This window comes from Labrus mixtus, chromosome 7, assembly GCF_963584025.1.
Source record: "Labrus mixtus chromosome 7, fLabMix1.1, whole genome shotgun sequence".
NCBI classification, from domain to species: domain Eukaryota; kingdom Metazoa; phylum Chordata; class Actinopteri; order Labriformes; family Labridae; genus Labrus; species Labrus mixtus.
Window position 1 is genome coordinate 27,112,012 of NC_083618.1, and position 16,080 is coordinate 27,128,091.

General features: G+C 40.5%; 1 protein-coding gene across 1 annotated transcript in view; it reads left to right on the top strand.

Annotated features, from left to right (window-relative positions):
• fbln2 (fibulin 2) overlaps positions 1-13,613 on the top strand; it is a 73,053-nt gene extending 59,440 nt beyond the window's left edge. The window contains exons 10-17 of the mRNA XM_061041439.1: positions 492-629; positions 2,538-2,681; positions 4,005-4,133; positions 5,542-5,667; positions 6,882-6,998; positions 9,130-9,258; positions 9,636-9,759; positions 11,436-13,613. Of these exons, the coding sequence (XP_060897422.1) occupies positions 492-629; positions 2,538-2,681; positions 4,005-4,133; positions 5,542-5,667; positions 6,882-6,998; positions 9,130-9,258; positions 9,636-9,759; positions 11,436-11,796 (1,268 nt within the window). The 3' untranslated portion in view covers positions 11,797-13,613. The remainder of the gene's footprint in view (positions 1-491; positions 630-2,537; positions 2,682-4,004; positions 4,134-5,541; positions 5,668-6,881; positions 6,999-9,129; positions 9,259-9,635; positions 9,760-11,435) is intronic.
• Positions 13,614-16,080: the final 2,467 nt, after the last annotated feature.

Genomic DNA, 16,080 nt, shown 5'->3' on the forward strand with positions numbered 1-16,080 from the left:
TGCTGCAGTGCTGGAAATGTATCTCTGTGATGATGACTGTTAGAGAAAAAACCCAAATGGAGACCTTGTGATTTTTTTTGCCACAGGACGATTCCTCCAAGCAGTCAATATTGTGTGGCTGTGCGGTGGAAAGGACAAATGTTTTCATTTGAATTCTACTGCTTGGAGATCCAAAAACGTGCCATTTAAGAAGTTCTGCTCAACTTCTGTTAATTGCAAAGTTGGAACAAATGATGTTTTTTATAGGACGGGGGATTTGTCCTCAAGTTAAACATTGTCAAGAGTGAAACATTTCCAGGAAGGTGCACATGTTCTATTCTGTGCTTGATCCACAGTGCCACCTACTGTACTGTTTACAAATTGACAGCACAGGCTGAGGCTGAGACAGTCGACAGCAGATTTTAAACTCTTCGATGATTCCGTGGATTGTTTTGGTTTTCACTCTGACTCACTGAATCGATGTTTTATCTTTTTCTCTCCCCTCTCTCTAGACATCGATGAATGTGTGCTGCGCACCCACGACTGTGGAATGGGCTTTGTGTGCAAGAACACCATGGGCTCTTTCCTGTGTAATCCCAAGCAGAAGTGCATGACCGGCTTCACGCAGGACTCTCACAGCAACTGCATCGGTAAGACAAAGTCAGTGTGAGTCTTCAGAACACAGCTCCAGTACTACTAGCTCTGCTGGTGAAATCTTAAAATCTCAACCCCAACGAGCTAAAGCTCAATGTAAAGCTTTGTAAAGCCAAGGAAACTGCAGATTCAGGCCAATTTTGATGTAGTTTTAGGACCTTTTCATATTCTCTCTTTTAATATACTTCAATATAATGATATATTGATTGTAACTCAGTTTTTGTTAAAGCTAACATTTCTGATCTAAGCATTAAAGAGTCAACTACCAACACGAACATCTGAAGTTTCCCTCAGGACAGGGATCTTTTTTTAATCCCTGAGGGTAAATTCTGGTTTTGCACTAACTGTTATTAAAAATGATTGTCTCATTTCCCCGTCTTCAGTGTTTACATTTGATCATTATACCCTCTGTACTTTGTGTGTCATTATTATTGTATGAAAGGTGCTGTGTGAATAAAGTTGATTAATTGATTCATTCAGCCAAGAGACGGCTATCTTAGCTTAGCTTAGAAACAGTCCTCAAAAGGGTAGCGCTGAAGGACCTGGGACCTTTGCCGGGCTTAGTAGAGAAAGCTCTCTCCATGTGTTCGCTGGTAAAACAGAGTGTTGAGGTTTTAAGACCCAGCCAAAAAGCAGTCTCCGATTTAAAAATGAGGCGACGCCTGTGAGATAGTTCAGGCAGTCAACTTGAGCTGCACTGATTTCACACTTTGACAAACACCTCCTTCCAATTATCTGTCTAAGCTGCAAGTTTCTGGTCTCTCCATCTGCTCTGACCTGCACCAGTACTGCACTCTCTTGCTCAGCTCCCACCTCCCTCCAGCCCAGCATCCAACCTGTAGGCTCTGACTGGGAGGGGGTTAACATATCATCCCAGCACTCCTCAAAATTTCTGCATGTAAATTAAAACTGAGGAGTGATGAGGTCGGAGTCTAGACGCCAAAGACAAACAATAAATGCAATAAATATTTCAAACGATACAAACGTGAGTTATCTGACTGAACTCCATCTTTTAGTTTTGACACTCCCTTCCTTTGCTGAGAGGAAACAAATAACATCTGAAACATTATCGCCTTCGCGAGGTTTGATATAATGGTGCAGCCGTAAAGTTCTCCCCCTGGGTGCTCCTGATATAAACACTATCATGAAGCTCAGACTCAGTTTGAAACAGCACATTACAGATTCATCACTGAGGATGGAAGGCTTCTTTTAGCTATCTTTGAACACTTACTTGTGTTTTTTGGAAGTCTTCTGTCCCTTTTTTTTTTTTTTTTAAGATTTATTTTTGGGCTTTTTGTGTCTTTAATGGAGAGATTGGAGACATTGGATAGAGTCGGAAATCAGGGAGAGAGAGTGGGGAATGACATGCGGGAAAGGAGACACAGGCTGGATTCGTATCAGTTCACATAGTGAGGCTAAAAAAGTAACAAAATACCACAAATAACATTTATCATGGCTTTTTTTTTTTTAAATCATCATTCACTAACTTTTACAGTCAAAATCCTCTCCCATATCTCAGATTTTTCTCCACCACTTACATCCTCCTTGAATGCATGCATATCTGTTACGTATTCATTTAGATTTTGCTTCGACATCACTGCTCCCCACTATATAGTAAGCATGAAAACCAACGAGTCAACAAGTAGAAAACACTACTGCCTTATTGTTCCAGTCATAGGTCGGCCTGTCATTCAGGATTAAACCTCCTCACAATCACTCCCCTGTGGAGCTGTCATTTCCTCAGCTGTCTTGAGGCTTCATTTTCTCTCTCTCTCTCTCTCTCTCTCTCTCTCTCTCTCTCTCTCTCTCTCTCTCTCTCTCTCTCTCTCTCTCTCTCTCTCTCTCTCTCTCTCTCTCTCTCTCTCTCTCTCTCTCTCTCTCTCTCTCTCTCTGTGTTTATGCAGACATAAATGAGTGCAGCAGCCTGAGTGAGCCGTGCAGAGCCGGCTCTCACTGCATCAACACAGTGGGCTCCTACACCTGCCAGCAGAAGACCGTAACGTGCAGCCCCGGCTACCACGCCAGCCCAGATGGAGCCAAGTGTGTTGGTGAGATTGACGTCTTTAGCAGAAAGCATGGACAGAGCAGGCGGGCATGGGAAGATGTGTATGAAAGTATTGATGTTGATTTTGGCAAGCACACAAATGTTCCATTCGGTTTTCACAAAAAGCCTTAAGAAAACAAAATAATGAGCCTCTCTGGTCAGTTAGAACGAAAACCCTGCAAAATGATGTGTATGAATGAGAAATTGCGACCTTGTTTTTTTTCCATTATGCCACTTTATCTGAATATTCTGAATAACATGACCTATGGAGCTCTGTGATTGACTTTTGCTTTGGTCTGAATGAGAAGAGATGCAATCTCAATCCAAATTTGAAAATGATTTGAAATATTCAAGGTTCAAGGCTGTTCTTATTATCCCTGTGAGTGGGCAATTTGTTTTGCAGTCATCAGTACACACATACAGCCAGCAATCAGCATACAACATGTGAAGGACACTAAGAAGTAAAATGTCCCATATTGAACGTAACAGTGAGAGAAGACTTTCTTTTTAAGGATTAAAATGCACATTTGAAGTCTGAAAGTGTAGACTCATTGTCTCACTTTGATTGATCAGCCCACAGTTTAATCTATTTAATGACAAATATTACTCTAAAAAGAACCCAACCCCAAATTTCCTAAAGCCTAAAATGACATTGCCCAGTTTCTTTTTATTCTGGAGTGGTGGTTGTAAAGTCGGAGATATTCATTCAACACTGATAAAGATCAGACAAACGTGGAATAGCTGGATATGAAAACAGTCTGAAATTAATACAAGTGCCTCTTTATGAGCTACAAAGGCAAACAGGAACATCAGGGACTAGCTTGATGGTTTTTATTGAGTCATTTTAATGCGTCTAACTGCTGCCAGGGGGGACGTGTCGGACAAAGTGAGTTACGGCACGCTGCAGAAACAGACTTTGGTTACAGATTGCGTGGCGGAGATTCACAGTGAGTGATATGTTTGACTGATGAAACATAGCGGGATGAAATTCTTGTTTTGTCCACACAAACCAGAAGGTCCTCACAGGAGCTTTAAAGAACCAAATCTGTGATTTTATCGAATTTCTACAATTCATGTAATTGCAAACTAATGTCATCACTAGTTGGTATATCATGCAGTTTGGTTAGTAGTCTTCCACTTTTTTCAGGAAACAATTTCATGTAGTGTTTTCTATAAGTGTATGAAAGTGTGTATGAATTTCTCCCTGTATGATTTTGTGCTGTGGGTGTTTGTGAGTGAGGTGTTTGGCTGTATTTCAGCCACACTCAGGCAGGTGTGTAGACTGGGTCAGTGCTGAGGTGCTTTATCTTTCTCTCTGCCGGTCTAGACATTGATGAGTGTCAGATGGGGACGCACCGCTGTGGAGTGGGCCAGATCTGTCACAACCTGCCTGGCAGCTACCGCTGTGACTGTCAGACGGGCTACCAGTATGACGCACTCCGCAAGGCCTGCAATGGTACGTTTCGCTGTGTCAGGTCTGCGGGATGATGATGATGACGAGCAGATTTTAAGGTTTAATGTCCAAATACTTTTTGAAGACCAGGCCAACTCCGAAGGTGGAAAAAAAAAATCAAAGATGCTCTGCTTAAGCCAAAAAGGAAAGAAATCCAATCAAAAAAGATTCAGAGTGGGTAAACTAATCAGCTGAAAGAAACACAAGGCAGACTTCCATAGTCAAGAGGGATGTTTTCTTTATCTGTAGGCTACTTCAAAATGTTTAAATGTTAAAATTGTATAGTGGTTGGTGCACAGGCCACATGTACAGAGGCTGTAGTCCCGGGTTCAGGTCAGACCTGCAGCTCGTTTCCTGCAGTCTCCCCACTCTCTCTTTCCTGAATGTCTGACTGTCCACTGTCCTGTCTAAAGTCCAAATACATATACCTTAAAAATTGTACAACTCATCATGCACATGGCAGTTTAAAATAAATGTCTGCATGTATTAAAGGAAGTGGACACTGACATAAGAGGGGCAGATTCATTTAGACGGACTGTTCTGAAACATGCTGGTTTTATCTCTTTCTTTTTGTGGCAGATATTTGTACTTAACAAAGACTGACTTTAGTATCATGAGCCCGTTTATTAATGAAAACGTCATTACAGTAACAGAGAGGTGACAGGATATGATATCACTGCATGAGGAAAGATTGACAAATGTTGCTAATACTTTGACACTCTTTAAGATACCGCACATTTTAAAATGATGCAATCTCCATTATTAAATGATGAATAGTATTAGTCATATTTTAAAATCAACTACCAATTGAAACGTTGCCAAATGTATTTGTGCAATTTGGACAGTGTGCAGGGTTTTGCCTACATTTATTGGGGACTTTGAGGCAAGGAACAACCCAATACTGGGAGCGCAGGCCTCTATTTGTGTTGCCATGGTATCAAAACAGGTATCTTTATAGTTGCATTCACCTAGTATCATGTCTACGTTTAAAATTCTAGGAGAACGAGCAGGAGGTTAAATGGTTGGTCCCAATATTCAGACATTATACAGAAAATCTTTTTGTTGGATGTCCACAACAATTGATTAAAAAAAAAAAAAAAAGAATCACATGGGGATAATAACAGAAAAACATTTGAGAACGTCTGTCCTAACATGTGCAGCCTTTCACGGTTCATCTCCCACTACCTGTATAAGCAAAGGTTACAGAGTCTGTGTCAGCATGCTCTCTACCACTCGCTCCCAGTGTAAATCCCGTTTTTCAAATTAGCTAGATAAGAATAATTAGCCTACACTGTTCAGAAGTCGCTGTCCAAATCAACGGGTGTGTGTCCTGATGAGAACTGGCATTAAGCCCTCAGAGGCCCAGAGGTACCTTCTTGCGGTCTAATGGCTCTTTCCTCTGCACTGACAGATGTAAATGAGTGCTGGCGCTATCCTGGCAGGCTGTGTGCCCAGACCTGTGAAAACACCCCGGGCTCCTACCACTGCTCATGCACAGCCGGCTTCTCCCTGGCATTTGATGGCAAGAACTGTGAAGGTAAGCCTGACTCTTCCTCAAACACATCGTTCAGTTAGACTTATTTTACTTGAAGACCTAAAGGTAAGCCTCTAGGGACAACATTAAACATCCAAGTCTTCAGCCTCCATCTCCGGGATGCAGATGTGTCTCACATGCATATGGAGTGGGTTACAGGTTTTAGTCGCCGTCAGTCTTCGGTGTGTTGTCGTCACAGTTGTGCATCAAGGAGCAGAGCAGAACAGGAGCGTGATTTACATTGTGTTCAGTTTGTCGCAGCCATAATTGAGGAAGCTCTGTCGAAAATGTGAGGGTGTCTTTTTCTCTATCCGGGTGCAACCATTTTTCATTCATCAAGGGTGTCATGTATCACGCTTGTCTGAGCAACTTAATGAGATCTTTTTTAACTGCTTTTTCAGACTAATTTGCTTCAGACATTGGTAGCATATCGTTCTTGGAGAAACAGCTCGATAACACAGAGCATGATAAGAAATCAGTCGTCGTGAGTCAAAGCTGAAGTCGTGATTCTGCAGTGGGGTTTTTTGTTTGTGCTTTTAGTTGAGTTCAGATGGTCACTTTGGGTATTTTCTAATAACTTTGTGAATGTAGAAAAAGATCAGGAAAATACAGACTAACAAGGCCAACATCCATTCCAAATATCTCTTACTTTATTTTGACTTTATTTCACACACTCATGCTCACTCCTAACACTCACTAAAGGGAAGCACATGTGTTTTAATTCACCAACATTTTTGCCAAAACCTACAGTAGCCAGCTGTTTTTATAAAATAATTTGGACAATGAATCTTTTTAATTGTTACATTTTTTATATATTTACAAGTGTAGAAACCAAATGGCTTGGTTTGAGAAAGCAGTGACTTAAAAAGTTGCTCATTTTAAATTGGTGCTTTTCACTGGATTTGTGTACAATGAGGAAATAGCAGAGGCCTTTTTTTATCCTTTTAAGAAAATGGAAAGCAGGAACAATTCCTTTTTTAAAGTTATTATTGCCCTTCCGCCTTCTTTGGTTAGAACAGCTGAAGAGAGACAGGAAATGTTACGCACGGAGAGAGTGGGGGATGAGATGCAGCAAAGGTCCAAAGTCGGATTCTAACCCTCAGCTGCTGCAATGAGCACTATAGCCTCCATACAAGGGACAGGCGACGTAACCACTCGGCCATCTTCGCCCTAAACTGGAACAATTCTTATCATGTGTCCTTCTTCTTTGTACTTAGATGTTAATGAATGTGAGAAGAACCCCTGCAGCCAGGAGTGTGCCAACATCTACGGCTCGTACCAGTGCTACTGTCGCCAAGGTTACTACCTGAAAGAGGATGGACGCACCTGTGAAGGTATGTTTTTCACAAAGTTACTAGAGTGTTATCTGTGGAATAAGAGGGAACCAAAACAAATGTAAAACCAGACTTTCATATAGCTCGATATAGATTTCATCCTTGTGATCACCAAGTGAGGAAGAAACACTAACTCAAATAAATATGTGTACATATTTGAGGCTGCTTCATGTTTAAAGGTTCCATTTATTGCTTCAACTTTATAGGGAAATATTTTATAGGGCAATTATATGTGTGTCAAGTGCACCCTTTAAATCGATTTAAATTCAGTGAAACAGTTCATCCATAAACTCTGCCTCACAAAGTAAAAATGATAATAAAATATTTAATTGACACAGTCAAAAATGTTTTTATCGACTAAGTGTTTTATTGGGTGGCTGTGTGGTAGAGTCGCTCGTCTCTCAACAGGAGGGTCGAGGGTTGGATCCCCAGTTCCTGCAGACACATGTCGAAGTGTCCTTGGGCAAGACTCTGAACCCCAAAGTGGTTCTGCATGTGAATGTGATTGACACTTTACATAGCAGCCTCTGCCATCAGGGTCTGAATGTGGTGTGAACTACTACTGCCGAGGGAGTAGTTAAAATGAGATCGAACTCTACTGCTATACATTTATAACATGTTTCTCTCTCTTATCTGAAATGGTGGAGAGATGTAGAGTAGCAGACATATTTTAACCTAAAGCAGTCAAGTCAAGGATTTCTTTTACATATTTAAAATCCTCATTGTTAGACTAGCAGTTCAACGCTGCTCGCTGCCTTCAATGCGACATATTGCACAGCCTGACTTCATATTTTCTCTCGTCTTAAATAGTGCAAAAGGGAGTTTTTTTTTAAACAGGAATGTTCTAGAAAATAACTCCATAACAATCCTGTGTTGAAAACAGACAGTTGGTTAAACTGCTCATAATAATATCTGTAAAGGTAGAATATGTGGAAGAGTATTTTTGCATGATACTGTATGCAATTGACCTCATGGGTTAATCTGATCAAAGTTTTTTTTGTACTTTAGTGTGCCAGTAAAAGTAAAAAATAAAGTGTCTCTTGAAAGCCTCCATATGTAAATGTCAATGTTTAAGACTTTGGCGCTCCCTAGTGGTGGTGTCTAAAAATAACCACTCACATACCTAAACTAAGACCAAACCTCCTTTACTTCCAGTCGAGTATGTCATTTAAAAAGATGCTTCAATCACATACAAAGGCTACATAAAGGGACTTACAATAAGATTTCAGCAGTCCTTGTACTTTTAGCTTTTTTGATACTTCAGGAAAATGTCTATATATCAACTAAATCAGTACAAGGTTTTGCATGAAGTATAAAAACGGCACTACATATGTTCTCATGCACAGTTATTGGTGGCTGTGGCTCAGTTGGCAGACTCGGTCGTCTCTTAACCGGAAATTCGGGGGTTCGATCCCCAGCTCCTGCAGCCACATGATGTGCCCTTGGGCAAAACACTTAAGCCCAAGTTGTTCCCTCTGCTTCATTGTCGGCTTGTGAATGTGTATGAATGGCATTAGTTACTTCTGATGGTCACTTTACATAGCAGTCTCTGTCATCAGTGTGTGAATGTGTAGGTGTGACCTGCGGTGTAAAAGCATTTCGAGTATAGTCAGAAGACAAGAAAAGGGCTATACAAGCGCAAGTCGATTTACCATTTATCCAGGTATCTACAACAAATGTGCAGAATTTGTACACAAGAACTCATGTTTATGGTAGTGATAGCTTAAAAGTCTGCAGATGTAAAAAGAAAATATTGAAGCCCCAGGAGGAAAGAGAGATTGAAATTATGACTTTTCACTAGACCAAATGTGTGAAGGACTTTTTAGTTTCATTGATTCAAATATGTTGTAATATATCTGTAAATACTGAAACCAGATTAAAAGCAAAAATATTCTCGGGTGATCCAGCCAAAAAATAACTCTCTGTTGCGAAGGGCCCCCAAAAAGAAAAAAAAAACAGTCATTCAGGTGTTCAGAACACACACACACACACACACACACACACACACACACACACACACACACACACACACACACACACACACACACACACAGCTTAACCTGAGCCTGCCTTCACGTCCACACAGGTCCCTTATCTGACGAATGATGTATAATGGTTTTTCTTTTATCAGACATTGATGAGTGCTCCCAGAGCATTGGGAACCTCTGTGCCTTCCAGTGTGTGAATGTAGCCGGCAGCTATAAGTGTGCCTGTCCTCCTCATGGATACTCCATGTCCACCAATGGACACACCTGCAGAGGTGAGGCCTTTTTGAACATCCAGTTGTTGTTTTTTTTTACAGACACGCCCATTTAATGATGTAACAGATGGCTTAGGTCACTCAGGCTTCATCCATTAATATTTACAGTTTATGGTCATGACAGAATGATTTTGAAACAGCCCGTAAGAAGAACTTTAAATAGCGAGACTTTAGTGTAACTGTGTCAAAATATCTCCCTGAAGATAAATGAGTAGGGTCCATATCGCCCAGCCCTATAACATTCAAATTATACAACCATCTTTAACCTAAAGCAGATACTTTTCTAATTTGTTTAAAATTACATGGCCCAATTTTTCACCTTGGGCATCCATTTTTGTTTCATGTTTTTTTTTTTTTAATTATTTTTTTTTTTACAGATATTGACGAATGCACAGCTGGCACCCACAACTGTTCCCTCACACAGACCTGCTATAACCTGCAGGGAGGCTTCAGATGTCTCTCCTTCAACTGCCCTCCCAACTACAAGAAGGTTTCTGACACGTGAGTCATGTTTCATTAAAAAAAAAAAAGTTTTTCTCCAGTGTTGAAGTTGTGTCTATAGGTGGGACCTCTAAAGTTTTCTGCTCTGCTAAAGTTCTGTCTTCACCTCAGTGTTTAATATTTGAGATCCTACACCCCTAGAACATTGATTTATAACAGTGGGATTTCTCAGAAGGCTTTCCCCCTCTGCTTATACTCTTTTAATGGCCAGACTGGACATCCATGTCCACGCAGTGAAGCGTGCCGCACAGAGGGAACCTTGTTAGCTCTGATCCTGCTGTAGATGCTCGCTAGTAATTGAACAGGAATCCTGTAGAGCCCTAGAATGAAGTCAGATGGCTTCGATCAGCTGGTGCTTCCTGGGTTTCCTCTGCAGCTTTCTGCGCTCCAGTGAACAGAAACAGCACACACACACACACACACACACACACTGTTCACACAGCCCAGGGGAGACATGTTATCAGTGTTATCAAGAGACACCTTGTTAACTTAAGTGTGACATGGACTGGCTTGTTATGGAGAGGCATCCTTCACTCAAGACAAGACTTGGCGGCCACAGACCAAGGCTGAGATTAAAAGTGTCCTCCCTGGTCTGCCTTAAGTGCCACCCTGTGTGAGTCATGGAGCAGGTACCAAAACACACTTGTTTTGGCAAGAGCCGTGCGAGGTTTATGGAGCAATACATCAAACTTTACTCCACAAATCTGATGTGAGATGGATAACCAGTAAAGTAAGTTAAAGTACAATTCAATAAGGAAGAAAAAGTAGAACATACATTTACAAAGAACCCAGTGTTAGGTAACGTTGGCTGAAGTGATTCTGATCCACACAGAAAGAGAGAGAGTGGTGTGTGTGGCTATTAGGAGTGAAATAAAACAGAAATTTAATGAACTGTGTAAATTATTCCTTGCCATCGATCAATTAGTGAAGCGTAGGGGACTACACTACAAACAGGAGTCTTTGAAAACAGATTAACTGTTCAAAAGGCTAAGGAATACTTCAAAACACTGTTTATTTAAAGCTTTTTTTAGTGGCACACCCCACCGTTTTACAGTGTGTCTGAGTATGTAAAAGGACTTGAGTTTAGCTAGAGCGCCTCCTAGCCTTCTGACTACTCAAAGTCGTTTTACACTGCAGGTCACACCTACACATTCACACACTGATGCCAGATTCCTGAGGTTGCTACGTACAGTCACAATCAGTATTTTACTGACCTGACAAAGAAGTGGGAGCAACTTGCCCAAAGACACATCTGACATGTAGCTGCTGGACCTGGAGATCGAACCCCTGACCTTGTGGTTGAGAGACGTCTGAATTTTACTGGTGCTTCGTGGATGAAGCATGGAGGATTTTGACGACAGGAAGTTACCTTAACGGGAGAGTAGTGAGAGAGCTGTCAGGCATCAGGGTAATGCCCATCTCTAGTACCTGGAGTCTAGGGTGTTGCCATGGTTCCCCCAGGATACAAGGAGATAAACTTAGCTATAAAACTATATTGCTTCTGAATTCCCTGACTGCAAACTGACCCCTGTTGGTGTCTTGGTTCGTCTAGCTGTGCTGTGTTTCTGTAAACAAAAACAGCTAGAAGCAGGACTCACAGCCAACATGCTAACAAACTCTATACACAAATGTTATCTTTCTAATCTGTCCTCCTTTTCTGTCTGACTCGTCCTCAGTCGCTGTGAGCGGACCAGTTGTCCCGCTAACTCCCTGGACTGTCAGAACTCCCCGGTCCGCATCACGTACTACCAGCTCAGCTTCCAGACAAACATCATCATCCCCGCCCAGATCTTCCGAATCGGACCATCCCCCGCCTACTCCGGCGACCGCATCACCATCAGCATCATCAAGGGCAACGAGGAGAGCTACTTCAGCACCAGGAAGCTGAACAGCTTCACAGGCGCCGTCTACCTGCAGAGACAAGTCCGCAAGCCCAAAGACTTCCTGATCGACGTGGAGATGAAGCTGCTGAGGCAAGGCTCGTTCACCTCGTTCCTCACCAGGATTTACGTCTTTATCACATCGAGCACCATGTAACGCCAAAGAGAATGGACTGGAACTTTCAAAATGGTGCTACTTTTAATGTGCAGACTCTTTTTCGTCAAAGACTCCAAAGCATTTTTCAAGAATCTTGAAAATGTCGCCAAATAGCTCATCACCGCTTCTGTTGTCTTTGTCCATCGCAATCATTTTTTTCTGAGATAACTTGTATTTGTATTTACCAAAGTATATTCATTTGACTCTTCAGTACACAGTATAGCATCACGTTGTTTAGTTCAAACAGACAGGAGCAAGGTGCTGCACAGTCACAGGTCTGCTCCCTTTTATTTAAACCCTCACAAGAGTTTCTCGTAAAAGCCCGAAGACTTCAACTTCCTGTAGAAATTAGGTTGTTGTTGATGTAGGCACAAAACTGACTAAATGTACTCAAAGTATTTGCGTCAAAACAAAACTAAAGGCATCAATGTGTTACGCAATTTAAATGTGGTGAAAAAAGACAAAAAAAAAAGGAAGTCTTTAAATATTTAGTTTCTTTCCAATTTTTTTATTTTTTTTGCTATTACAAGTTGGTTGATGGAAAACGGTAAATGGACTTGAGCTTGTAAAGCGTTTTTCTAGTCTTCTGTCTACTCAAAGTGCTTTTACACCGCAGGTCACACCTACACATTCACACGTTGATGGCAGTGGTTTCTATGTATGTGAGACCATCAGAAGTAACTAATCACATTCATACGCATTCATTCAGGTTTAAGTGTTTTGCCCAAGTATCCATCGCACATGTTGCTGCAGGAGCTGGGGATGAGAGATGACGACTCTACCAACTGAGCCACAGATTTAGAGATTTAAACCATAAATAATCTAAGAATTAATCGAATTTGATTGGCTGGTTTAAATCCCTGTCAGACAGGAGTCTCTCTGTATGGAGTCTTCATGTTCTCCATGTGCATGTGTTGGTTCTCTCTGGGTGCTCTGGCTTCCTCCCACAGTCCAAAGACTGTCGGTGACTCTAAATTGCCCGTACCATAGGTGTGCGTGTGAGTGTGGCTGGTTGTTTGTCTCTATAGTTATCCCTGTGATTGACTGGTGACCAGTCCAGATTGTTCACCGCCTCTTGTCCAATGACAGTTGGGATCGGCTCCAGCCCCCCAGCAACTCCGAACAGTAAAAGCAGTATTGATAATGGATGAATTTTAATAGGTTAAATAAAATAAAAGATATCTTTTTGACTCTTTATTATAAAAAAAAATTAAAAAGTGTATTTTTTGTAACTCGTTTTGTAATAGTTTTGAAGTTAAAAATAAGAAAGAAAAAATGTGGTCATTTGTTTTACGCTCCAAGTTACTTATACAACATACATTGAATTAAAACAAAGTCATTAGTTTTACTTGATTACATTTGTCCGTTTTGGGCCTCCATACTCACCACCCAAACTGTCAGTGTGTTAAGATAACAGTAGCAGAACATTTGTTCAGTATTTGGTGTATATTATTTTTTTAAGACGTCAAATGGAGGAAAGAAAGTTTTTCAATTCAGTGCAAAGCATCCTTAAAAAAACCATCAATGTCTCACGCATGGCCAAATGCAGCACTGAAAATATGAATGTTGCCTTCCTGTTGATCATATAATGTGTCGTATTCTTTCATTTATTACTGGACATATCTCTCTTGTGTAACTGTGCTGTAATCATCTCAGGGTAAAAAAATCATGTAGTGTTTGTGTAGACGTGACAAATTCTTGTGTAGTTTGCAGGAATGAATCGGCCTGATGTTGTAACTTCAGACCGGCCTCACGCAGACTCTACACTGACATTTGATCTATAAACCAATCAATAAATAAAGATCAAACTACTGTCATCTGCTTTGTTTAAGTGCAGATCAGACAGTGGAGCGTCAGGGTCAGTTTGCTGAGGATGTATTTCGATCACTGCGGGCTGCTGGTGCAGGAGGATGATTTCCATCGAGAGGGAATAGTGAGGAAACATCGCCATCTACTGGTGAAAGTGTCAGCTGACAAATTCCATCTTATCCAGAACTCAAGGCAAGTGATAATCTGTTAGACTAAGGAAAGAATAAGAATCACTAAAGGGTAACATCACACAGATCATCATGGGCACAGAAGCATCTAAATTTAGACCTTTTTTTTTTTTTCAAAAATAAACTTTTTCCGAGTAGATGTGAGAAGTCCTAATCTAATCTGTTATTATCACTTATTCCACTGATCCACAAGGAACATTTAGCGTGTGTGTTACACCCTCCTACAGTCCCACCCGGAAAGTGTGTGTACTTTTCTACCTCCGCCTATTAATACATCCCAACTGATAAACTTTCAAATGGAAAAGTAGGGAGTGTGAATCTCTCAGGTCGCCGTGTAAACAGACAGCAGTCTGAGTGATATGAGGTAATAAAAACATGTCACATATTTTAGGCTGAATATACTGAGTGATAAATGAATGGACAAAACTCACAGTATCTTATGAGATATTGATTCTTTTTTTTTTTTTTTTGCATGATCAGATGATCCATTAACAAGACACTTTAAATAGATAAACTGATTATTACATTGGAGCAGACTGTCCCAGCATGTTGCTACTAAAGCTATCATAGCCTGGTTGAGTTGAGATCTGGACACTGTAAAGGTCATGAAATATGATTCACACAATAATCAACAACACACACGAATATCCATCCCCTCTCGGCTCTTTCTTTGTTATCCACCAAATTCTACATAAAAAGCATTTGGCTCCTTGGAAGCCAATTTCTATAATCCTGCTGCACCTATAAACAGTTTAAAGGGTTAGTTTAGTATTGTTGAAGTGGGGTTGTATTATCAATAGTAAGTGTCTTAGCCACAGGAGATATGGGTCAGCGTGGCCCCTTTAAGAAGGGACCGCAGGAGTTCAGGCATGTAAGCTAGGTTACACAGCTATGCAGATGTTTGCTCCACATGACTGAGCGAATTTTAAGAAAACCGAGCTCAAAACCAACGTTGTGTAAATGCTCGCCATATTGAAAGAAATCACAGCACTTAACGTTTCTTCTAGAAAGCTCATTTTTAGCACTACTTCAGCTCACCACAGGTGTGTTCCTCCACTTGAAGCGCTGGTTATCAAAACTATGAGTCCAGTCATAGATCTTAAATAATCGTGGAAGAAGCCTGAGTGATGTCGCCCATCGGTGTCTAAAGGCTATTTTTGAAGCCTGACGATGGCGGTCGCCATGCTGGAAATATTGGAGCTGAGGCAGGTCTTAAGCCTCCTGACAAACAGCTACATCACATAATCATGGTTATAAAATCAAAACGGATCACTTTTCTTCTTGTCCAACAATCAAACAACTTACTTTCTGTGAACAAAACCACAAATATGCAAATCTTAAATAACATTAAGTTGATCTCAAAAAGTCAAGAATGTAGTTTTTGATCCACTGTGTTTTGTCTGATTTTATTCTGTATGTGGGAGGTGGATCAGTGGGTCCAGCAGGGACACTGGTCTACACTGGGGGGCCCTCTCCCGGCTCTGCTGAGGCCCAAACACATCCGGCTGTTGCTATGCCATCCCACACATGTTAGGGTGTGACCTCTGATTATCTGACTCAATTTCAAAGTGTTCTCAAGACGACTAAATACACGTGATGTATTCCCACTACTGTAGCATGAGAAACACCAGACCTTAAGTGACATTATTCTTCTAACACCTGAATTCAACTTGAATTTTTAGATCTGAATTTGACAAATCGAATCTTTTTAATGTTGAAATTATGACACCTGAATTCTTGGATCTGAATTTTATAGTATAATAGTTGACTTCAGGACAAATAAATTCAGATACATTGTTTTCAAAGTAAAATATTTCAATGCTATAAATTCAGTGGTGTTTAAATTTCAATATTTAACATTCAGTGGCTGTTAAAATTCAAATAATTATGTCTCTTATTTGCTGCCATAGAAAGCTAATCGCTTTTTACTGTATTTTAGTTTCAATTCAATGCTTTTTTAAAATTGCTTTCATGTAATTTTATAGTATTTTGAAACAATGGGTTTTTAAAGAAGACCAAAAACAGCTTGAAATATGTCACTTAAAAGAATCTATGTTTTACATTTTACTATGTATTTTTTGGAGCATTTTTGCCTTTATTGGATAGGACAGCTGAAGAGAGACAGGAATACAAATAATATTGATGATTGATTGAATGACAATGCTCCAGGTTCCTAATAAACTGGGGAAATGTTTGAAAGAATGATGAATGGATGAATAAATGAATGAATGAAAGCTTTATTGCCCCTGGAGGAATTTCCCTTTTACCGACAGTATAAAAACACAAT